The following is a 24,201-nucleotide window of genomic DNA, read 5'->3' as shown; positions in this document are numbered from 1 at the left end:
TGAACACTTGGAAAAATATTTTATTGAAATATAATATAGATACAGATCAGGAAACATTACATAACCAGTATCCCCAGAAGCCCCCTTCATGCTCCCATCTGGAAAGTGACCACCTCCACCCAAACAGTAGCCACTATCCATACTTCTGATACCACAGAAGGGTTTTGCCTGGTTTTGTACTTTATATAAATGTAATCATACAGTATCTACTCTCTTTTGCATCTGGCTTCTCTCAGTCACTCAACACTACATTTGTGAAAATCAAGGGATGCTAATTTTAAAATGACTTTTGTTATGAAATAGATAATACGTATCCCACATTAAGAAATTGGAAAACACACCATTACTTTTCATTCGTTTTAAAATGACATGTGTGCCTGTACACAATTTACTTGATCAAGGTTATAAGCTTTTATAAAGGTCCTGAGTAAAAAGAGAAGTTCTCATCTCTTTTTTGATATTTTTATTAATCCTCTTATCCCAGCCTAGTATTATGATTATGAATCCCATTTCTCCAAAATTTAATCCTTAGTCAGCCCCAAGTGCCTTACCATCTTTGCAGCACCTTTATAATAAGAAGAGAAATACAGGAATAAGACGCAGTTTATTTTCCAGCTGGTGTGCTCGCTGGTAGCTGGTGACCATTAGGGAAGTAGTTATGTTGCCAACTCTGCCCTGTAAGGACATCTGTCATCTGTCAGAGCGATACTCTGGGACTTTCTCAGAAGAGTGGGCATGTGCCCAAGACTTGCAGTGAAGAACCAAGGACTGGCTGTTTGCGCTCACCTTATTATGAGCATGAGTCCGGTTGAAAATAACCCACTTATAAGCCACCCAGTAAGTAAGGGAACCTCCACCCTTAGCAAAACGCTTTCTAGATTTGTGGCTTAAATGACCAGGCATAATGTAGTGCACAGTGACTGTCACAGGAGTTTACATATCATTAACCACAAGTCATGCCCAGCATTGCCCTGAGATACATTTTTTTTTTCAGTTTTTAAAATTATGGTAGAATACACATAACATAAAATTTAGCATCTTAATCATTTTTAAGTGTATAGTTCAGTGGTATTAAGTACATTCATTCATATTTTTGTGCAACCATAACCACCATCCATCTCCAGGACTCTTTTCATCATGCAAAACTGAAACTTGGCAGCATTAAATAATAACTCCCCATCCCCCCTCTTTCCCGTCTCTGGCAATCACCATTCTACTTTCTTTGAGATACAGACTTTTAAAATACAAAATACAAAATTCTTTCTCATGCACTCAATCCTGGCTCTTGAGACCCAAGTTTTCTTTATGAGAAAGTCATTCTCTGCTCTCCAGGAAGAACCCCCGCCCATTATCTTCTCCTCTCTTCATCTTTGTAAAGGTCATCATCCTAATCTCAGGATTCCCTTTGGTGTATCAGACCATTTGGGCAGGAAGGAGGAGTTCCTTGTTCTAAATGTAAGGACCTAGAGGGTGTCCCACCCTCAGCCATCTCTCTGGTTCTCCTCATTCTAGAAAGTGTTCCAGTGAGTTGCCTGCTGGTTCACACCCTGCCTCATGCTGACTTAGGAATCTTCTTCAAAGCCCATGAGGCAGGCTGGGCTGTGAGTGACTCTTTTCTCACACTAGGTAATTTCTGACCTTGTTCTATGATTCAGTCCCTCATCCCTTATTTCTTGAGCCATCTCACCTTTCTTGACCCAATGGCCCTTCTTAATAGAAGACGTACGGTCAGGGACTTCCAGCCATAGCTAGTCGAGAAGGCCAGCAAATAATCTCTCCAAAATGCAGCCATAAAACTGGACAAAATTGATCAGAACAATTATTTCAGTGTTCTGAAAGTAGATCAAAAGCACACAACAATCTGAAAAGCACTTACATTTGGACTTCAGGTAAGAATGGTAGGAGTCTGTAGCATTCTGGCCTGGGGATGCCCCCATTGCCCTCCCTGTCCCCGGGCCCAGGTTGGTCAATGTCAATGTTCTGTTAGGGCAGAGCAGGCCATGAGTACCAGCGCTAGCTCTGCCATGGTCGAAGGGGCTCATTCAATTTGGACTGCCCTTACTACAGGGAGACATGAAGAGCTCCACAGATGGTAATTATATGGGCTAATATAAAAGACTATAGTTATCTTTTTCTCATGTCTTGTCTTAACTTCTTTAAAAGACATACAGTTATATAAAACAATAATTATAACATTGTACTGTTGGACTTTTGGCATATACAAAGGTAATAAAAATGACAATAATAGCACCAAAGGGGAGAGGGAATAGAGGTTTATTAAAGCAAAGTTTTTACATTTTTCTAGAATTAAATTAGTATTAATCTGAACTAGATTGTGATAAATTAAAATGTGTATTGTAAACTTTAGATTACAATCCCTAAAAAAGTAACTAAATTTTTTTCAAGATTAACAAAGTAATTTAAATGATATATTGAACTATTTGACATAAAAGAAGCCAGTCAAGGAGGAGCAGAAGAATGAAAAAGAGAGTTGACATATAGAAAACAAGTAGAGAAAAATGGCATCTGAAAGTCCAACCAAACCAGCAATTGCCTTAAATGTGAAAGGTCTAAACACCCCAGTCAAAATGCAGAGATTGTCAGACTGATAAAAACACACAGTCCAACCATACGCTGTCTTTAAGAGACCTTAGATTCAAAGACACAAATAGATTGAAAGTGAGAGGATGGAAAAGTTACACCACTCAAACAGTAATCACTAGAGAACTAGAGTGGTTTTCTTAATAACAAAGTAGATTTAAAGACACATATTACTAGAAACAAACAGGGACGTTTCATAATGATAGAAGAGTCGATACCTGAGAAAAATATAACAATTATAAATATATATGCCCTTAACAAGTAGGTCTCAAACTACATGAAGTGAAAATGGATGCCTACCTCACAGATAACCCAGGTGAAAGAGGAGGGGACAAGTTTGCTGTCTCCCCATCCTCCCAACTCGCGTCCCCCACCTGTCCCCCCTCGGCATGTTGTAATCACACATTTACTTGTTTGGCTCACTCAGAGCCTCTTTGTGCTTTGTATGCCCCATATAGAGCAGTCTTTAGCATATGCAGTATATTGTAAAAATTAACCAATAACTGAATGGTATTCCAGGCAGAGGGCGAGAAGCAAAAGAGAACATGGCATATTCCAGGAACTCTAAGTTGTTCCAAATGCCTTCAGTAGCATTTCTGAAACTGAATTCTTTGAGCAGTTAATAGAGTTTAGTGCTCAAACTTAACCCACTCTGTTCCTTTCTTGGACATTCTCAATGCCCATTACTCTGTTGAATTTTGTTTGTATCCTTTCTCAAACTGGTTTGACCAGACTTTTACTAATATCTTGAGGAAGCACTCCTCAGAACGGCATTGGGGAGATACTAACCTAGAGAGTAGGATAGCTGTGAGGGGTTGGTGGGAGATGAGCCCGAAGAGGCAGGCAGCAGCCAGGCCATGAGGAAGCTGGTAAGAAATGCTAAGAAATTGGAACTTTATTTTGCAGACCACATAAAGTCATTGAATGATTTTACTTAGACAAGGGAATATCGCTGTGCAATTTGCATTTCATAAGGATCATCCTGGCAGCAGCGGAGAGGAGGAATTGGAAGGAGGCCAGGCTCAAGGCAGCAGAACTGGTTGGGAGAGTGGTGGCAGTAGTCCATGATGAAAGCCTAGACCAAGACTGTGGCAACAGGAGCAGGGAGGAGGGACTAAACTAAGACAACATATTTAGGAAGCAGAATTGACATGTCTTCGTGATTAATTTCATCTAAGGGTGAGAGAGAGGGAGGTATCCATGAAACCTTCCAGTTTTCTGACTTAGATGATTGGTGAGTGGTGGTGACATTCACTTGACAGAGAAGAGAGGGGCAGAACTGTGGGGGCAGAGGTTTAGTTTGAGGTACTCAGGGGAGTTCAGTTGGAAATTCAGATGTGAAGCTCCAGAGAGAATTCTGGGGCAGATGTGAAGAAGTGAGAGTCATGGGAATATTGGTTCAGTGGAAGCCACAGGTTTGGATAAGGTGATTGAGAGGGAGTACATAGGGTGAGAAGGAAATGGACAGGGGATTGATCCTTGGAAATCAATATGTGAGAGATTAACACAGGAAGGATTAACAGAGAAGGAAGAAATGGAGCAATAGAAGGGAAGCCAGGGGTGCCTGGGTGGCTCAGTCGGTTAAATGCCTGACTATTGATCTCAGCTCAGGCCTTGATCTCAGGGTCTTGAGTTCAAGTCCTGCATTGGGCTCCACGCTGGGCATGGAGAGAAGAAGAAGAAGATGGAGAAGGAGAAGGAGAAGTAGAAGAAGGAGAAGGAGAAGGAGAAGGGGAGGAGGGGAGGAGGAGGAGAAACCAAAAAAGGATATCAGGAAGCCAAGGTGGGATAGGGAAAAAATATGATCAGATCAACCTAGAAGTTTTAGAAAATCAGAAAAAATGAAGAAGGGTAAGTAAAGTAGCCACTGTATTTGAGAATTTGAATGGAATTGCTAACCCCAGGAGAGAAGTTTAGGTAGAGTGATGGACTGGGGCAGTTAGTTGAAAGTTAAGCTGAGCCAGATTGTGGTCAGTCAAATGAGAGACAAGCATGAATAGGGGACACCTATTACTCTTGCAAGAAGTTTAGCTTTGAAAGGAGAGAAAGAGAGCTACAGGGTAGTAGCTTGAGGGACTGGGGTCCTCAGAGAGGCTGTGTCCTTAAAGTTGGATGACACTTAAAGAGTTATGTGCCAGAGAGAAGTCAGAGAGGGGGGAGGGTCTCATCCCAGGGGACTGAGCAAGGCTGCTGAGGAGGCAGGAGGAGAAGTGATACAGGTGAGGCCCATGATAATAGGCTCAGCAATGTTTTACTACTCTAGTAGCTTCACCATCATTTGGTGAATATCCTTAAAACAGAACTTTTAGGGTAGATTCAGTAAATTAGGCAGAGAACTCTTCTTACATATTTTTGTATTCCCTACTATAATATGTTAGATGGGGCAGGTATGCCTGCAATTTTTTAAATTTATTAAATCATTCCTCTGATCCAGAATCAACAACACTCTATTGCTTACAGGGAATGAAAGTAGAAACCAATTCAAGCCCTTCGGCATCTAGCTAACATGGAGGTCTGCACCACTTTCCACTGCGGCTGTCCTCTCTGGTCAGGCCGCTATGTTGGCTTGCCCACAAATGTGCCTCGTTAATCCCGCTTTCTTCGCCCTACTCCCACCCTATCACAATATTATCCCCCTCTGTACAATAGGGAGACTGAGAATACAATCACAACCTATCCTAGCCTACAGGACCCTTAGGAATGTGCCATCTACCTATCTCTCCAATTACATTTGAAACCACTCTCCCCCAACCCTTCTTTGCTCCTCCAACACGAGAGTATTTTCCTGCCGCCAGACATTCACCCTGACTCTGCTGCCTGGGATGCTCTTTCTTTAGCATTTTTCGTGGCTGGCTGCTTCTCATCCTTCAGGTCTCAGCCTGAATGTTGTTTCATCTCATGGGATGAAAGTCGATCTATGCAGAGTACATCTCGCACCCCATTATGAGCGATCATAATACATTTTTTATTTCCTTCAAAGCACTGAGAACTCTACTTATTTTGTTTATTGTCCTTCCCTCCTTCCCCCAACAGAATGGAAGCTCCATGAGGGCTCTTCCCAGTCTGTCCAGTCTCCTTCTTATCCCCAGTGTCCACTCTAGTGCTTGACAAGTGCTTTATGTTTCGCGAGTAAATGAACAGCTCTTCCATAGCCTCAAACCGCAGCTTAAATCCCACCTCCATAGTTAATAATAATAGCTTATATGGATTGAGTGCTTCCTTTGTTACATATGTTAACTTACCTGATGGGCCCCCTCCCCCATTCACCTCCTGTAACTCATACGGTAGTTATGACCTAAGCCACACATTCTGTGTTTACTTGAAATTTAGCCTCCTGCTTTGTTATTTGATATATTACATGCATCACTCTTTTTTGCTCCAATGACATGAAAATTGTTGGTGCTCCCCCATAGCATTCAGAATGTTCAAGGTATGCTGAGTGACTAAAGATATTATACACATAATAAAAATGTTGATAAGGGGGATGCCTGGGTGGCTCAGTTGGTTAAGCATCTGCTTTTGGCTCAGGTCATGATCCCAGGACCCTAGGATGGAGTCCCACATCGGGCTCCTTGCTCAGCAGGGAGCCTGCTTCTCCCTCTGCCTGCCGCTCCCCCCTGCTGTGCTCTCTCTCTCTGACAAATAAATAAAATCTTTAAAAAAATTTTTAAACTTTGATAAGTTATGCTTATTATAAACTTCAGACAGAAAATCAAACCCAGTATACAAGTGGACAAACTCAATTCTACCAGTAAAATGTCAAAATGGTTAAGGCAAGATAGTTTGAACTTTGAGGTAGGAGATACGCAGTTCGATCCCCTCCATTTCCAGAACATTTGCTAAAATCTTAACTTTCTAGAAAAAAAATTGTCTAGCCTGGCAAAAATGCTTGCAAAACCAAGCTTCATTTCACACTTCTCAGTGCTGTGGCAGGTTCCATAAGAAAGGTTCCCAGTATGAAGCATTGACTATTGGGTTTTGAAATATCTGCTTTGCTGTGTTGTGGAGTCCCAAGCTGAAGGGCCCTCCGGTGTTTATGATCTCTAGGCAGTGGATTGGAGAACTTGGAGTCCATCTTGATGAAGATGGCAGGAGGAAGATCCTCCCAAACTCCTCTAGATTCTTCTGCAATCTGGAAATTCAGTCCCACATCTCACCTTGGGTTTCAGTTGCAACCTGCTAGCTCAAGTTTTGAACTCAGATCAAAAGAAACATCCCTGGTCTCCAAAGAATCCACCCTTCATTGTAAAAGATGACTTCAGGGGAAGTCTGCTCTGCTTACCCCACTGGGTATGGCCCTCCCCAAGGCTGTTAGTAAGCTTGGAGTCCCAAAGGGCTCTTATCGCTAGCACTCTACCCTTGAGTGAACCGCAAGAGTCACTCCTGAAGTCTTGGGCTCTGAGTACACACGGTAGTGATTTTCTTCTTGGGTTCCACCCTGGAGCAGATGTGTACAATCAGGAAAATGTCACCCAACCTGTCTCTCCTCATCTGACAGGTCAGCCAAAAGCACCCATCCTTCTGGGTGTCCTACTGGATGTGCTTCCTCGAAGAGAGTCTCCCTCCTATTAAAAAAGGTATCTTCTCTTAAATGAATCTTAAGCTCCACAGAAACAACTGTTCATTGCAATAGAATATGGGCAATGCTGTACTTTGCCAAGGATTGTTTTTCAGCTTCTTCAGTGGTCAGGGATGTAATTAAATGCCATCATTCTAATGACACACATTTTCCATTCCAGCTGCTTGAAGTTCCTTCTCTGCTAAATACTTTAGTAATTATCTCTTTGGCCACTACCTGCCTCCCCCAGGGAATGGCCTGCCAGAATGACCTCTACTCCTCCTTCCATTTTAGAGTCCCTATAAACTAGGAAGAACTCTTGCCATCTTGAGTGATGTCATGATGTAGCTTATTTATTTATTTATGGGAGTGGAATGTGGCTCTTTTCTCACTTTGAATTAGGACCACTGGGGACAAGCACCGCCAAGGTAGTCATGATTTACCAGAATGCCAGTTTTCCAAAATTCTTAAGTGTACAACATTCCAGAGTGTAGATGCAATAAGAGGAAAGAAGACAAAATTTATTGTCATAATCCTGTATGGCTAGCTTTGGGCAAAGCCAGGTCCTCAATATTCACACAAAGGCTCATATTTAGATACTGATGTTATCTCCAAGTGAGACTGTAGAATCCCAATGTGTGTGTGTGTGTGTGTTAGCAGATCACTCACCAAGTGTAAATAAACATTTAAAATATGCCACACATACCTGCTCTATGCTTTTTTATTTGTTCATTTAATATATCAGGAACCAACCCCCTTCTTACCCCCCCTCCCCCCCGGCAAGAACCAGTCCCAATCTCTTGGGGATCCTACCACTAGCGGGGGACAGAGTAAAAAGGAGACTTGGAGGATGGGTTTTTGGGCAGCAGCAATTGCAGAGTCAGATCCCAGGCCTCAGAGGTTTGGGCTCTGTGCTCCAGCGGAAGCCCACGAAGGCCAGACGGATGGAGGGACCAAAGCACTGCTTGGGCCACACCAACGCAAGACGGCCTCGCCGCCACCTGCAGGCGAGCTTGGGGCGGGGCCTCGCTGGGATGGGGCTGTGCGGCGGGCACGGCGGGGCGGAGCGGTGGCGACGCGCTGGCCGCGGGGAGGGAAGGCCCGGGCCGGGAGAGGTGGGTCGGTGGCGGGCCGGGAGCGGAGGCCGGCCCCCGCTGCGGCTCCGGAGGCGCCCTGGGCCCCGCGCGCTGGCGCCGGGCGGGGCCGTGGCGCCCGCTGCCTTTGAGCGCCCGGAAGGGCCGAGCCTGCGCGCTCCTGGCGGCCGAGGGCTGGCGGCGGGGGTGCGGCGGGAGGGGCTTCGAGCGGGTCGGCTCTTCGTTTCCGTTTTCCTCCTTTTCTCAGGCTCATCCCCAGACCGGAAGGTGCGGGGGCCGAGCGACGCACAGACCCACCTACTCTGACCCCCTTGTGTTTGGCCACGAGGGCGCCCATTCCTCTCCGGACCCCGCCTATCAGAGCGGTTTCAGGGTACGCCTGTATGGACGTAGCTCCCCAAGGTGAAAAGTTAGCATTTAGGCGTTTTGAAGTTGGCAGTTGGGGGGAAGGAGAAACACTCCCGTGGGGCAGAGGAGATTCCAGAGGGAGAGCCATAAGGAACGCACAGGCCTTCGCCCGAGGAATGCCTTTTTGCTCTAGGCCCGTGGCGTGAGTTTGCCAGGCCCTGGACCCCTGCTTTTACCCCTCCCGGAGTTCCGCATAGCCGCCAGGGAGCAGCTTCGGGGCCAGGCCGATGTGACCCCTTGAAAGCTTGTATCCTGATTTTTTTTTTTTTTTTTTTGGTCTCACATCTAGATCCTTGACTCAGTGACGCAGAGCCTTTCAGGGTTGGCTGCAGGCCAAACCCCAGCCTCCCGATGCAGCCTGAATCCAGCCAGTGTGAAGAGGAGACCCCTTCCCTCTTGTGGGGTTTGGATCCTGTGTTTCTAGCCTTTGCAAAACTCTACATCGGGGATATCCTGGACTTGAAGGAGTCCCGCCAGGTACCAGGTATGTCGCTGGTGGGCCTGGAGGATGCCCAGGGCTGCACCTGCACCTCACCCTTCTTTCTCCAAAGCTGCAGGAAGTTGGGGCTTGGTGGCTTTCAGGAGAGCCTTCCTTGCTGCAGGCTCTGAAAATGACCTAGCGTGGACTCTCGAATGAATATATTTCTGTGCAGGTTAAAAAGTCTAAATCTTATTTTTATTTTTAAAATAAATGCTTGGGGAAGTAACCTTTGTACCCAGGAATGGTTTTTTTTGTTTGTTTTTTGGGTTTTTTTGTCTGGCGTTGAGGTCTTTCATATTTTAACATGCTCAGTTATTTTTCTTTGGAACAGCTCTTGGTGGAAAGCTCACTGGACCAGACGTTTCTAGACCTTGTTCCCTTTCCTAACAGTGCCTCTTACCTGGCCTGGGCATGTGACTCACCTGCAAAGCTTAGATGTCATCTTTGTAAAAATGGGGATTAACCAGGCCTGATTTTCTTGTGGGGTTTTGTTTTGTTTTCAGTTAATCAGAACCAAGTAATATAAATTCATTGAGAGGAAAGACATATGCCTTATTCATCTACATAATTCCACTGCTTAGAACAGTGCCTGGCATGTGGTGGGCCCTCAAAAAAATAGTAATTGGAGCAACAAAGCATTATAAATGTAAAGTTAAAGAAATCACTTTTTTTGTTGTTTGTTTTAAATGGTGGTTACTAAAGATAGGTTCTTCATACCTAAAAACGTAACAAATATAATTTGGGGTAGATTTAAATAATTCACATAGCTGTGTATGGATCTTCACATGCTTGTGCTATGTGAGAAGTTTGGTTAAACTCTTTGCTATTTTGAATGAATAGCAAGCTGTGAGTCAGTCAAGAAGCTCAAGTATGCACAGTTTTAATGAGAGGATGTTCTGTATGTTTCCAGTTCTATGTACAAATATATATGGATGACCTTACTCTAAAGCCTTTTGTGCAGATTTTTCACCACACCTTGGTTTCTTAATTATTGTTGGAAATGGTCTGTGTTTGGTTTTATGTTTTTTTTCTTGGAAGGCAGCCGTCCTCCCCCACAGTTGTCCATTTTCCAGAACAGGCTGGTATTCTCATAGCTCGTCTCAGGAAGAAAGCAATTCACACCAAATGCCAGCCTTGCATTTGAAATAAAGGTCTTATGGAGGTGCTCAGGGAAATATCAGGGCATGATAGGGGCTTAACTCTTCCTGTGGGTAAAGGACTTTATGATGTATTAACAGCCAACCAAGGAAAACGGATCCTGATGGTCTTTACTCGGTCACTGGTAATACTGTTTCAGGTGTGCTTTTGTTGCCCGGTGGACTGGGGAGACTTGTGACCCTGAGGCCTCCATCCAGCCCTTCCCAGGGATGTTGCCAGAGGCTCTTGGTCTCATTGCAAGAAAGAATTCAAGGAGAGACCAGACACAAGGGTTGAGCGGTGCAAATTGGAAAGTTTATTAAAGTGAGAGTACACTCTCGACAGGGAGAAAAACCATAAAAGACTCTTAACTTTAGGAATCAAACTGAGGGTTGCCAGAAGGTAGGCATGGTGGGGGGGGGATGGGGTAACTGGGTGATGGGCATTAAGGAGGGCATTAAGGAGTGATGTGATGAGCACTGGGTGTTGTATGTAACCAATAAATTGATGAACTCTATCTCTGAATATAAATTGAATTTAAATAAAATTTTAAAAAATAAAGTGAGAGCACACTCTCAAGATGTGAGAGCAGGAGAGCTCAAGGGAGAGCTGCACCCCAAGTTTTGGGTTCCTGTCTTTTACTGACAGTTGTTAATTAGGGGGTAGAATATTTATTACTTGGGGAGGGATTTTTTTTTGGAGGAGTGGGGTTTTGTGCCTTTTCTCCCTTACTTGGCCCAGGTTTTTGGCCTTCTTTGTCTTGAGCCTGTCTGGTTTGATCCAGGTTCTTATGGCTTTGTTTTTGGAGTGCTGCCAGGAGAGGTCTCTGACCTTCCCCAGTAGCTAGCCATGACTCCCCCTTTGCTGGCCTCCAGGCATCCTGTTAAAAACCTAACTAACTGCTGACTCTAACAGTTTTTAAAATGAAACATTATGCTTGAAGCAGACAGCAACCATAAATTCACAAGAGTGATCCTCTTGAGATTATACTGTAGGGCTCTAGGGGTGGGAAATTCCCCTAGTCTGGGTTTTTATTTCTGTGTTGTTTTCATGGTTGTTTTTGGTTTGGTTTGGGGATAGGGGTTGTCCATGCCTGAAAGAACACCAAGTGATTAGAGGACTGGGATTTCCAGCCAGGTGACATCACACCAACACCTTGGGAAAGGAGAGGGCTAGAGATTGAGTTGTCATTTGGCCAATGATTCAGTCATGCCTGCGTAATGAAACCCGAATAAAAACTCTGGACACCAAGGCCCAGGTGAATTTTCCTGGTTGGTAATCATACATTGATTTGTCAGGAGGGTGATGAGTTCTGTGACTGTGGAAGCTTTGTGCTTGGATTCCTCCAGACCTTGTCCAGTGCATCTCTTTAGTTAGTGAGTCCTGATTTGTACCCTTCGTTTTGAAACTATAGTCATAAGTCTAGTACCTTCCTGAGTTGTGTCCCATTCTAACAAATCGCCAAAGCTGAGAGAGTTGTAGGACCCCCTGAAGTTGTAGCCAGTTGGTCGAAGGGTGGGTGGCCTGAGAATACCCAAATTCAGGGCTGGTGAGTGAAGAAAGCAATTTTGTGGGAGACTGTGCCCTTAACTTGAAATTTGACCTTACTCTGTGTATTTGCCATGCGTCAGAATTGCCTTGCAAAATGGTTGCAAAATGTCAACTCCTCTAAATTAATCTGCAGTTTTAGTGTTAAACAAATAAAAAATATTATGAAAAAATATTATGAAGTTTGTGGTGGTGGTGGTTTTGGGGTCTTTTTTTTTTTAAATTTATTTTTGAGAGAGAGAGAGTGTGTGTGTGTGTGTGAGTGTTGGGGGAGGGGCAGAGGGAGAGAATCTTCAAGTAGACTCCCCGCTGAGCATGGAGCCTGCCGATCTCACCACCCACGAGATCATGACCTGAGCCGAAATCAGGAGTTGGCTGCTTAACCAACTGAGCCACCCAGGTGCCCCAGTTTTGGGGTCGCTTTTGTTTTATCTTTTTGTTTATAGCATACAGAAATAATCTTTATTATTCTAAATATCTGTGTCAGACTTTAATAATGGGATAAATAGTGAATCTGTTGCTTAAATGAAAATACAATACTTATTTAATTCTAGAGGGTCCGATGAAGTGGAAATTCATAAGAATTATATGAAAAATAGTATCTTAGGCATTTGAGTACTATCGGACATCAATTAAATAATGACAGACTAAAAAGAGATAAATCAAAAGTACTTTTAAAAGAGAGGAACCAGGGGCGCCTGGGTGGCTCAGTCGTTAAGCGTCTGCCTTCGGCTCAGGTCATGATCCCAGGGTCCTGGGATCGAGCCCCGCATCGGGCTCCCTGCTCGGCGGAAAGCCTGCTTCTCCCTCTCCCACTCCCCCTGCTTGTGTTCCCTCTCTCACTTTCAAATAAATAAATTAATTAATTAAAAAAAATGTTTAAAAAAAAAAAAAGAGAGGAACCAGGCAAATGTCTTACCGTGGTGGTGGCTGCCCGGGGATGGGCTGATGTGAGAGCCAAATCAAACCTGCGTGTGTGACCCTGGGTCCCTGAACCCTTGCCGCCTGACCCTCCTTCCTGGGGACCTCATGGTCCGGGGGATCCCCGGGTATGTTTTGGCGTCGGGGGGCTGTGTGTGGAACAAAGGCAGCAGGACCTGAAGGACCATGTGGGGAAGGCTGTAGCTGGAACTCCCAATCAGCCAGGATCTGTTGTTTGGGTTGTTTTCTTTTCTTCTAAAGATTTTATTTACTTACTTGACAGAGAGACACAGCGAGAGAGGGAACATAAGCAGGCGGAGTGGGAGAGGGAGAAGCAGGCTTCCCGCGGAGCAGGGAGCCCAATGTGGGGCTCGATCCCAGGACCCTGAGATCATGACCTGAGCTGAAGGCAGATGCTTAACGACTGAGCCACCCAGGCACCCCGTTTGGGTTGTTTTCTGTTCTTTGCTTCCTGAGCTTGCTTTCAGTCAACAAAGCCGCCATCCAACTTTTTTTTTAGCTCTTTTGTCATAGAAGAGAATCTTGTGTTGATAGGAGGAAGTAGTCCTCTCCAATTCTTGTCCATGCCTCCGGCCGCCGTCTGCTCAGTTGCGCTCCTGATACGTGTGGTTCATGTTTCTCTATACGTGGACACGTGTCTTCTCTATTCCCAGGCAGTGTGTTTTCTCCTCAGTTGATTTTCTCTGAATGTTTTTTTTTTTAAAGATTTATTTATTTATGTGAGAGAGAGAGCATGAGAGTGGGGAGGGTCAGAGGGAGAAGCAGACTCCCCGCTGAGCAGGGAGCCCGATGCGGGGCTCGATCCCGGGACTCCAGGATCATGACGTGAGCCGAAGGCAGATGTTCAACCAACTGAACCACCCAGGCGTCCTCTCTGAATGTTTTGATTGGACCCATGTGTTATTTTCTTCTGAATTTGTTCTCCATTGTTCAGAGACGCTTTGGAGATGTTTTCTGCATCAATTCCTTGAGATTGGAAGGATTTTTTGCATCTTTGAGTGACTCTGTCTGCCCTTGAAGCCCGGCCATTGTCAGTCTAGAAGATAAAAGTTTAGGGGGCTCTGTTTTCTGTGCTTTTTTTTTTAGGAAGTCTGTTGTGTCCTCAAGTGAAGACCTGTTCAGATTTTTGTCGAGTGGCCCGGCACAGTTTGTAACGTTGGAGGATTGGCCTCCATCGCAGGTGACTTGAGGACCTCACTGGCTTGTGTCATTAGTCCTGTCTTATCACCTTTTTCGTATGCTGCAACCCAGGCAGAACACCTTTAGACTAGCTCTGTTTCCCTTCTCAAAGTGTGTCGGCTCTTTACTATAAAAACTACCATAGCAGCACATACCAGGGTGTCCCAGGGAAACCCAAAGAGTCCTGGGACTGTCTTGAGTTTCCAGACGTCACCAGCAGAGCACCCTGTAGTGGCTCCAGGACCTGCTGGGAGACATTTCGGGATAGGCAGTGGGCTCTCCAGTGGGTCCAGGGACCTCCATCGTTCCGCTTCCTACTACTAATGTCCTGGGGGCCACAACTGACCACATGGAACTCTGTGGAGTGTTCTCTCTCTAATACCAAGAAATGCCTGGCAACCAGGACAGACCATCCATTGAGATGGGGTAGGGGAGGCCAGTCAGGTTCTAGAAAACGGTTCTCTCTAACTTTGCTCTGCCCAGTGCACAAATAGAAAGTGTTATTACCTGTCAGTGCATTTGGGGAAGCAGAAAGGGCTGGCTGCAGCCAGAGAACAGCCTGGAGCTCAGGCCTCTCCAAGCCCCCCCAGCCCTATAGCAGACCCGAACAGTGCCATGCCATAGTTCTTCTCTGCACATGAGCATTGGTCAGGGCACGGTGCTGGGGTACACTTCAGTAGAGGACTCCGTGCCCACATCCCTAGGGGGAGGCTCATTCTCCCGATTTAGACTTCTTCCTGTGGTCAGGATGTCTTGAGCTTGCCTACAGCAGTCCTGCAGGGCTCTCCCTCTGAAGTCACCCTTTTTCCTTTGTGTTTGGTCAGGCAGACAGGTGGTGGCAAAGGCCCCAAGGGCCTCACCAAAGGTAGTAACTAAGGGACCTGGATATCAATCCTAAGAACTCAGGAGAAGTCGATTGGAACTCTCCTGCTCTTAAAATTGCATGGATTTTCTGTGGAGCCAGTTTGAACCCACTCACCCTGTGTTCCTGGAAGGGGGTGACCCTCCTTTGGGGATGACTCAGTGACTCCGGCTCCTTCCCTTGTGTGGTCCTGCCATTTCAGCTCACAGCCCCCACGGTTGCCCCGTGCTCGTGGTCTCTAATCCAGCAAGTCATCGTTAGAAGGATGCCCTGCCAGGGAGAGGGCCCTTCTTTACGCTAACTTTGCCACCATTGTTTTCCTTCCAACCACATCTCACTCTCCTAGAATCTTCACCTGGCTGAGGCTCAGAGCCTCCTTATACATCCTCTGGGACTCTCCTTGAGTGACTCGTCCCCAGCCCCTTTATCCACATGGGATACAAGAGAGCCGTCAGCGGAGGCCAGTCTGGGGATTTTGAAGGGCATCAGGGTTCAGGCCACAGGTCTGTCCCACCCCCACCTCCCTAGACTTGGTGGGGAGGGAGGAGGTGGCCAAATGTCTGTGCTGAGGAATGTTTGTTTATAAGTCAGATCTTTATTTAAAAAGGAAATTGCTTAACTTAAACGGGTACAGCCTCTTTCTGCAAGGAAAGAATTCAGCCATCATGGGAGGAAAAACAGGCTGGGGAAGATTTTAGTGTGGACTCATGAGCTGCAGGAGACAGATGCACATGCAAGTAGCTTGCGCCAAAAGGGTCAGGGTGCTGGGGGGCCACAGATGGGAAGCTCTGCAAGGGCAGGAGAGCACTGGGACCTGGGGGTGGAATCAGGGACTCCCTGCAGCCCGAGTCCCTCTGTCTATTTTTCTTCCCAGGTCCAAAACAGGCCTCTGGGTATTAATGTAAGGTTTATCCTCTCAGGTTTCTCCCCTGGCAGGAACCTGCCTGCTGGCATCTGTCCTCTGGGTTTTGAAAATAGTTTTAAAATAGTTTTAAAAACGAGAAGTTGGGGGGGGGGGGCACCTGGGTAGCTCCGTGGGTTTAGCGTCCAACTTGACTTTTGGTTTTGGCTCAAGTCGTGATCTCATGGGTTGTGGGATCAAGCCCGGCATCAGGCTCCACACTCAGCGGGAAGTTTGCTTGAAGATTCTCTCCCTCTGCCCCTCCCCCCCCCCACTCCCTTGCACACACGTGCTTGCTCTTCCTCTCTCTCAAATAATTTTTTTTTTTAAAGAGAGAAGTTTTTGATTTGTAATCTGCTAGCTCCAAAGAGCAGCGTTTTGTAACCTAATTATCTTCTCTTTAAAAAAAAAACAACAAAATCACTGCTAATTCATAGAAATGATGACTGGCTTCCTAGAAAAGTGCTAGTAAAGAAGTCAAAGAAGCCTTTCTTGTGATTTCCTCTCTTTCCTTTTGCAGTCCCTCAAAATAGATTTCGTCTCATAATCTAATGACTGTTTTCAGGCCCGTTGTGAGAGGTCCACAAGGAGGCACATTTCATTTTCACAAGTGGAAAGAAGATTAACCAAATCTAGTTGGGCAACATTGGTTTTCTCTTTTCTGCATTAGGACAAGCTTCGTTAAAGCCAAACTTTCTACTTTGGACCCTTAAGGAAAAGACGTCTGAATTTCTTGGGGCCTGCCATTTGTCAAGGACTGATTTTTTTTTTTAATTTCAGGTGTATTTTTTTACAATGGGCACCCAATAAAGCAGGTAGAGATCCTGGGAACTGTAATTGGAAGGAAAGAAAAAGATGCTTTCTACAGTTACGGAGGTAAGAAAAATTGTGCCTGCCTGGGCGCCTGGGTGGCTCAGATGGTTGGGCGTCTGCCTTCGGCTCAGGTCATGATCCCGGGGTCCTGGGATCGAGTCCCGCATCGGGCTCTCTGCTCCTTGGGAGCCTGCTTCTCCCTCTGCCTCTCTCTCTCTGTCTCTCATGAATAAATAAATAAAATCTTAAAAAAAAAAAAAAAAGAAAGAAAAATTGTGCCTGACACTGAGTTTTTGTGGAAGGACCTCACTTAGCTGAACATTGCATTTGAAGCAACTAACACCTTTCAGAGCAGCTGGGGACCCACAGAGCCCATGCACTTGTCCTTTATTAGGAGCCCCTTCGAGCCACCGACATGGACTAAGTGTAAAATGAGGCAAAAGGTAGGAATGATGGTGATGAATACTGTCAAATGACAGCTGATGGGGAGTTAGAAAAATTAAAATACGACCATCTAGGATCTCTGGTTGGTAAGGGACAGACACCTGATACCCGAGGGTGTAGCTATAAATAGCAATGGATGGTAGCAGATGTTTATATTGATACCTTTAAAAATAAAAAGGCCAGATTAATGTTAAGGAAGACTCTTCAAGAAGACAGGGAGGAATGAAAAATAATTGATAAGATTTATATTCAGAACAGTATTTTTAAAAAGCCTTATGGTACTCAGGGGTGAATATCCATTATCAGAAAATTTCCCTTCCCTCATGATGATACAAACTAAATAAAGGATTTCTATAGTTTGGACACGAGCCATTAGTGTCGTCTTGAGTTTTGTCATTGAGTTTAATGTGTAAGCATTTTCATCTGTTGCCTTGTGCAGCCCTTAGAGTCTCTGGAGTTAAGAGGCCAAGCTAGATATTTTGTGGGAAGCTTAACTTTGGATCCTAAACCTTTGCTGTAATTGACAGTGTTGCTCTCTGTTGTGCTGCCTTGGGTTTGTGTCCTTGCTCTACTTGTGGAAAGAGAGAAGGCAGTTGAACTAGGGGACGAAGAACATTTCACTGGCGGTCTGTGCGTGATAGATAATGTATAGTATAGATGCAATGTCATTGCATGTCTTCAACACGTATTCATTTTCCTGAAGATGATTGTCTCGTGCTTATGAAAGCATATGTGAGGGGTGAGGTTTCTCATGCCTTCTTCTTTTCCCCAGCATATATTTTTTTAAACTCTGAAAGGGATCATCTTGTCAGGCATCCCCATGCTGGATTTCTTCTCGGTTTTATTTTACCAAAGGTATTGGTTCTGTTTTTCTCCAGACAATTCAGTAAGTATTCACCAGTTTCCTAAAGCATACTCAGCTGTGGGCAAGTACATTTTCTGTAGTGTAACAAAGTACTTCCTCTCCAAATACCAGTGATGAAGTAATCATTTCAGGTTACAAAGCACTTTTACATGTGAAATTTAGTGTTATTCTCCCCCTAATGTTTTGAAATAGAAAGGACAGATGTTCTTTCCATTTTGTAGATGAGGAAAATAAGGCTCAGTCACTTGCTCAGGGTTCCACTGATGGAGGTTTATAGGCCCAATCTATTTACTGATTCCATTTGTGGTGTATAGTCTCCATATAACTCAATTTGATTTTTCTCTCTCCCATCACCTCACCACCCACCCCTGCACCAGAAATCAACTTTGTCTTTTTTTGCTGGGGACAGTATATTTTATTGATGGTACATGACAAAGCAGGGCTCCCCAAACGCTCCCCTTCTCATGGGGTTCTGGGATGGAAACTCTCTAGAGGTCAGGAGATTATAAGTATGTTGGGGGATGAATTGGGGCAGGGACTCCCCAGCAGCTTAGGTCTCTCTCTTCCTCTTGCTCTCACTGGGGTTGCTGGTCCAAGGGGGCTCTTACTCCTTGGAGGCCATGTGGACCGTAAGGCTCACCACCCAGTTGCTGTAGCCAAATTGATTGTTGTACCAGGAAATGAGCTTGACGAAGTGGTCATTGAGGGCAGCGCCAGCCCCATCATTGAAGGTGGGAGAGTGGGAGTCATTGTTGAAGTCGCAGGAGACAACTTGGTCCTCAGTGTACCCCAGGATGCCCTTGAGGGGACCCTCTGATGCCCGCTTCAAAACCTTCTTGATGTCATATTTGGCAGCTTTCTCCAGGTGGCAGGTCAGATCCACGACTGGCACATTGGGGGTGGGGACATGGAAGGCCGTGCCACTGAGCTTCCTGTTCAGCTCAGAGATGACCTTGCCTACAGCCTAGGCAGCACCAGTAGCAGGACGGATGGTGTCCTGGGCAGCCCTTCAGCCATCACACCACAGCTTCCCAGAGGGGCTGTCTGTGGTCTTCTGGGTGGCAGTGATGGCATGGACTGTGGTCATGAGTCCCTCCATGATGGCAGAGTTGTCATGGATGACCTTGGCCAGAGGGGCCAAGCAGTGGGTGGTGCAGGAGGCACCGCTGACAATCTTGAGGGAGTTGTCCTACTTCCCATGGTTCATGCCCATCACAAACATGGGGGCATCAGCAGAAGCAGAGATGATGACCCTCTTGACCCCACGCTCCAGCTGAGCCCCAGCCTTCTCCATGGTGGTGAAGACCCCAGTGGACTCCACTACAGACTCAGCACCACATCACCCCATTTGATGTTGGCAAGATCTCACTCCTGGAAGATGGAGATGGGCTTTCCGTTGATGACAAGTTTCCAGTTCTCAGCCATGACTGTGCCATGGAATCTGCCATGGTGGAATCATACTAGAGTGTGTAGACCATGTTGTTGAGGTCAGCGATGGGTCATTGATGGCGACAGCACCTACTTTGCCAGAGTTAAAAGTGTCCCTGGTGACCAGGCACCCAATAGGGCCAAATCCGTTTACTCGACCTTCCCCATTGTGTCTCAGGGTTGCTGGGGCCCTGCGCCGGAAGATGCGGCTATTTGTCGGATGCGGAGGAGCAGAGAGCCCATCTGGTCTTCGATTTTCTATTTTTTAGGTCACATGGAAGAGGCTGTTTGAGGATGTTCGTCCTGGCCCTGAAACCAGGCCAGTTATTGTAAATGAAGCCCCTTCACCTGTGACGTGAAGGGGCTTCACTTAACCCCTTTCCCATTCTAAAAAGATTAAGGAGATAGGTGTGACTATTCCCCAATAAATGTTCTCTTTAGGATGGATGTTAGAAGAACAGGACACATCTGTGGGCAGTGGGAAACCGAAAAGCATCTGAAGGTTGGAGTAATTGAGAGTAGAAAGAACTTGAGTTCTTGTGAGGCCTGTTCAGGGGAGAGCTGCACCCTCCCTGCTATCCGCAGGGCCAGCTTGGCTCTTGGGCCACCGGCCAGGCGGCCACTCCTTGCTGTCCTGGGTCCTGCTCCACCTGACTCACCATCGTCCTGGCCTGGGGGCTGTTTCCTGTTCCCACTGACTCATTCCACTGCTGAAACAAAAGGCCAGCGGCCCAGGCAGTGCTGCCCAACTGGGGCGGATGTTGTGCGGCTCTGCAAGGATGCTCCCCTTCCGGGGCATTCCAGCCCCCAGACCTCAGGCTGCCAGGGCACAGCACCTGCCAGGAGGCCTTACAGACCAGAAAGTCTGAGGGTCTGGTGGCCGTGCCCAGAGCACTCAGCATGTGACAGCAGCTCAGGCTCAGACCTAGAATCCTGGGAGGCTACCATCAGTGTCTTCACGTTTTCTAGAACAAATGTTCATGTGCTCATATTTTTTTACTTTACATGATAAACCAGGATTTTACCCTGGCAGAGAAGTGGTGTGCCTAGAGGTGTCATACAGTTTGTTTTTTTTTTTTAAACTCAGAATGTCCTTATTGATTTATTTTAAAATGATACTCATTATAAAATAAAATTTAAAACTGGAGAAAATTTTACTGAAGTACATAAAAATTATATGAAACCCTATAAATAAGATAAAAACAATGTCAATGTTTGGGTGAACATCCCTCCTAATGTTTTTCACTTGTTCCTATTTGGAGAAATACAGATATGTCTTATTTCCTTGTACTATTATGCATATTTCTTTCTCTTAATATTTCCGAAATGAGGCTTACAGTCAGCATGTACATTCAGTGTGGAGTTCCTTTCCAACACTCCAAAAAAAACTGCTATTACCATTTCAGTGTCTTAAAATCATTTCTGTCAAAATACGCTATTTAATGTTTTACACAAATTAGATATAAGATTTCTTTTTTAAAATGAGGCATGAATATCTTTTAACAGCAATGAACATAAATCTTCACTATAACTTTTTATTCTCATATGGTATGCCATTGTAATTTATTTAACCAGTTCCATATTTATAAGCATTTAGATTATCTCCAACTAACAGCATTATAAACAATGTTGCAGCAAACAGCCTTATACAAGATGTATAAATCTGTGTGTGTATTCTGTTTTTCTCTTCAGGATAAATTCCTAGAAGTAATCACTAAGTCAAAGGGCATACACATTTAAAAATTCAACACGTTTCCAAACTTGCTCTTCAGAAATTTGATAGAAATTTACACTCCCACTAACAGCATATGAGGGTATCAATATTTTTAATGTTTGTCATTCTAATAGTTGAGAAATTATTTAAGTTCTTTTTCTGGTAACTAATGAGTTTAGTGTACTCACACATGTTTATTTGGCCATTTTTATATCTTCCGTAAATTATGTGTTCTTTTTCCTTGACATCTTTTCTCTGGTGGTCTTGGACTTTTCTTTATTCATTTGTAGGAGCTATTTATTTATTTATTTATTTATTTATTTATTTATTTGAAGGGGGAGGGGCAGAGGGAGAGAGAGAATCTCAAGCAGACTCAGTGCTGAGTGTAGACATGGGGCTCGATCTCACAACCCTGAGATCATGACCTGAGCCAAAATCAGGAGTCAGACGCTTAACTGACTTATCCATCCAGGTGCCCCTGTTGTGAGCTCATTATACATTAAGACACTAGCCCTATCATTTAGAAAATTGCTATACGGTATTAATTTTTAATTGGTCATCTATACCAGACTTTTAAAAATGAGTTCTGATTTTCAGGTCTCTTTAAAGAAGTCTCTTCCCACCAACTATAAGCCCAAGGTTCAAAAGTATTTACCCATATTTTCTTCTTATTTTTTTAAGTTTACCTGTTTTATATTTAATAAAATCTATTTAGAATTTATTTTAGTATAAGAAATAATTTTCTTGGCTTCTGCTTTCAACTCAGGTTTAAACCAGCAATAAAAAATTTGCCTTACATTCTGTATTACATGTGCATTTACAACAGTCTCACTGATGATTTTTTAAAAAATCATTAAGCCCACTGATCTTTTTTTGAGTTTTCCGAAATTAGACAAAGAGAAAACACCTCTCATAGCAAACATCTCCAGTTCCTCTGCAGTTATAAATCCAAGTGCAATGGAAATTCTGTGTGTGTGTGTTGCACTAGGGATAAAATAAGCCAAAATTATTTATGTGATCAAAATATAATTATTTTCCATTATGAAAACAAAACTCTGCTCTTCTGCAATATAGTTGGCTTTCCTTACGTCCCCTTCAGTGGTAAGGACTGGGCAGAAGCTCATTCACAAAGAGACATGCGGTCAGGAAATTTGGGATGCTTTGTCTTGGGAAGTCATCGAGCTAGTGAAAGAGCAGACGGTGAGAGAAGGTTGCGCCCCAAGTCCTCTCAGCCATGGGCTGTGTCAGCACACTCTTGCTTCACGGTGGGAGAGCAAGGCCAATTTTGTATGTGAGCATTCATTGAGATTTTTGTACTTAACTTCCCGAGGACACCGTTTTTTAGGAGCGGCAGGGTAGGTGAAATGTTGACTACCTTCCGCTAGGCTCTCCTATGCCAGCGACCCATGCAGACAAGCAGTTCCCAGACCGGGCTGTTGAAAAATGTCACTTTGGGGTATGGCCGAATGCAATGACGACCTGCGAATTCACTAGCAGTGCCCAAATCTCTCTTTTGCCCTTTTCTGCTTCTCTTGCAGTAGATGACAGCACTGGAGTTATAAATTGCATCTGCTGGAAAAAGTCGAACAATACCGAGTCTTCATCAGGTACTTTTATTTGACCGTCCTTTACTTTTTTTACTCAGGGTGGCTCATCAGAACAGCTGTAGGGCTGAATGTTCGTATTTGTCCACGGGTGAAATCTGTGGATCAACTGCAGATCTGGCCCCTCTGCAGGCTGACGTCATAGAAGAGCTAGTTGTGTTTCTTTCTCCCGTCTTCTCTGGTGCTCACTTCCTACCGAGCCTGCAGGAGCGTGACTAGGTTGCTGGGAATTTGAGCATTTCCTTTTTACCGTGGTAGTTATTACGGAAGTCAAGATGTTTTAGCCTAATTGCCAGTGAGGTCAGAATCCCCATGCTCCAGGCGTATCCCTTGACCAAAGAAAGTTTTGGAGATTTTTGCTTTTACGTGATTGCCCACTAACTTCTGTGCTGCCACAATCCAGATTTTCTGAAATCTCAAAGATGTCAGAAATTCTAAAATTGATGAGAAGGTAAAATAGGATTCCTTCGGAGTTAACCATTGAATAATATAAACTGAAAGGAAACTTTTTTTCTTAAAGATTTTATTTATTTGAGAGAGGGTGTGTGTGAGCAAGTGAGTGAGAGTGTGAGTGGGGGGGGGAGGGGCAGAAGGAGAGGGAGCAGCAGACCCCCCCGCTGAGCAGGGAGCCCGATGGGGGACTTGTTCCCAGGACCCTGAGATCATGAACTGAAGGCAGATGCTTAACCCGACTGAGCCACCCAGGCGCCCCAAAAAGAAACTTTAAAATTGTATGTTGAACACATTGACTATAACTGAAACAGCATTTGGAATTCCTTGAGTACATTTTAATAGGCCTTAGGTAGTTTTTTTAAGTTAAGTTCATAATAAAAAAAATACTGGGCAATACTGGTGATCATTTTTGGTTCTAGAAAAGCTACAGCAATTGGGACCTTGTCTTTCTGTTTGGCAGCATACACAGTGCGGTGCATATGAAATACACAGTGGCACATGAAATACTGTCTGCTATTCTATCTAACATCTGGTGTCTGGCTCCTTGGGTGATACACGGTGTCTTTCCTCTCTGCCATTACCTGCCAGAATCTCAGCTTCCTACTTTGACCATCCTGACCAGTGGAATGCTCCTTGGCTTAATTTTCTGACGTATTTACGTTTAGAACTTGGCCATCAGTTTCCTATAACTTCAGTGTTCCATTTCCTAATTTGGGAACATCTTAATCATTGGCACTGCTTTGTTTAGGATATTTTGTAGATAAAAATTGAGAATGACAGCAGATTTTTTTTTAAGATTTTATTTATTTATTTGACAGAGACACAGCGAGAGCAGGAACACAAGCAGGGGGAGTGGGAGAGGGAGAAGCAGGCTTCCCGCCGAGCAGGGAGCCCGATGCGGGGCTCGATCCCAGGACCCCGGGATCATGACCTGAGCCAAAGGCAGACGCTTAACGACTGAGCCACCCAGGCGCCCCGACAGCAGATTTTTATGCAGCTGTTTCAGAGGCAAGAAATAAATCTATAGGACAGTCAGATAATTGAATTTTCATATATGTCTAGGGTATTAAAATCATTTGCAGATTTATGGGTTTTGTGTCATCAAACCCTCAATCAGAGGGTGTCGTTTGAATATATGGACTTGTTTCAGGCTATGGAGCAGCAGACTT

The 24,201-nt window shown here is 44.8% G+C and overlaps 1 protein-coding gene across 7 annotated transcripts in view; it reads left to right on the top strand.

The window, feature by feature from the left end:
• The first annotated feature begins 8,258 nt into the window (after positions 1 to 8,258).
• The window catches only part of STN1 (STN1 subunit of CST complex), a 42,581-nt gene continuing 26,638 nt past the window's right edge, over positions 8,259 to 24,201 (top strand). For 4 of the 7 annotated variants that reach the window (XM_021700001.1, XM_021700005.1, XM_021700002.1 and 1 more), the window contains exons 1-4: positions 8,308 to 8,655; positions 8,951 to 9,145; positions 16,492 to 16,587; positions 22,514 to 22,582. In XM_021700001.1, the coding sequence (XP_021555676.1) occupies positions 9,013 to 9,145; positions 16,492 to 16,587; positions 22,514 to 22,582 (298 nt within the window). In that variant the 5' untranslated portion in view covers positions 8,308 to 8,655; positions 8,951 to 9,012. Of the gene's footprint in view, positions 8,275 to 8,307; positions 8,656 to 8,950; positions 9,146 to 16,491; positions 16,588 to 22,513; positions 22,583 to 24,201 lie in introns of those variants that run through there. The other 3 variants (XM_021699999.1, XM_021700000.1, XM_021700004.1) reach the window with 3 other exon arrangements.

The sequence above is a fragment of the Neomonachus schauinslandi genome, chromosome 6 (assembly GCF_002201575.2).
Source record: "Neomonachus schauinslandi chromosome 6, ASM220157v2, whole genome shotgun sequence".
Taxonomy (NCBI): Eukaryota; Metazoa; Chordata; class Mammalia; order Carnivora; family Phocidae; genus Neomonachus; species Neomonachus schauinslandi.
The sequence above is the reverse complement of the archived record's forward strand: the minus strand, read 5'-3'. Positions and strand labels throughout refer to the sequence as shown.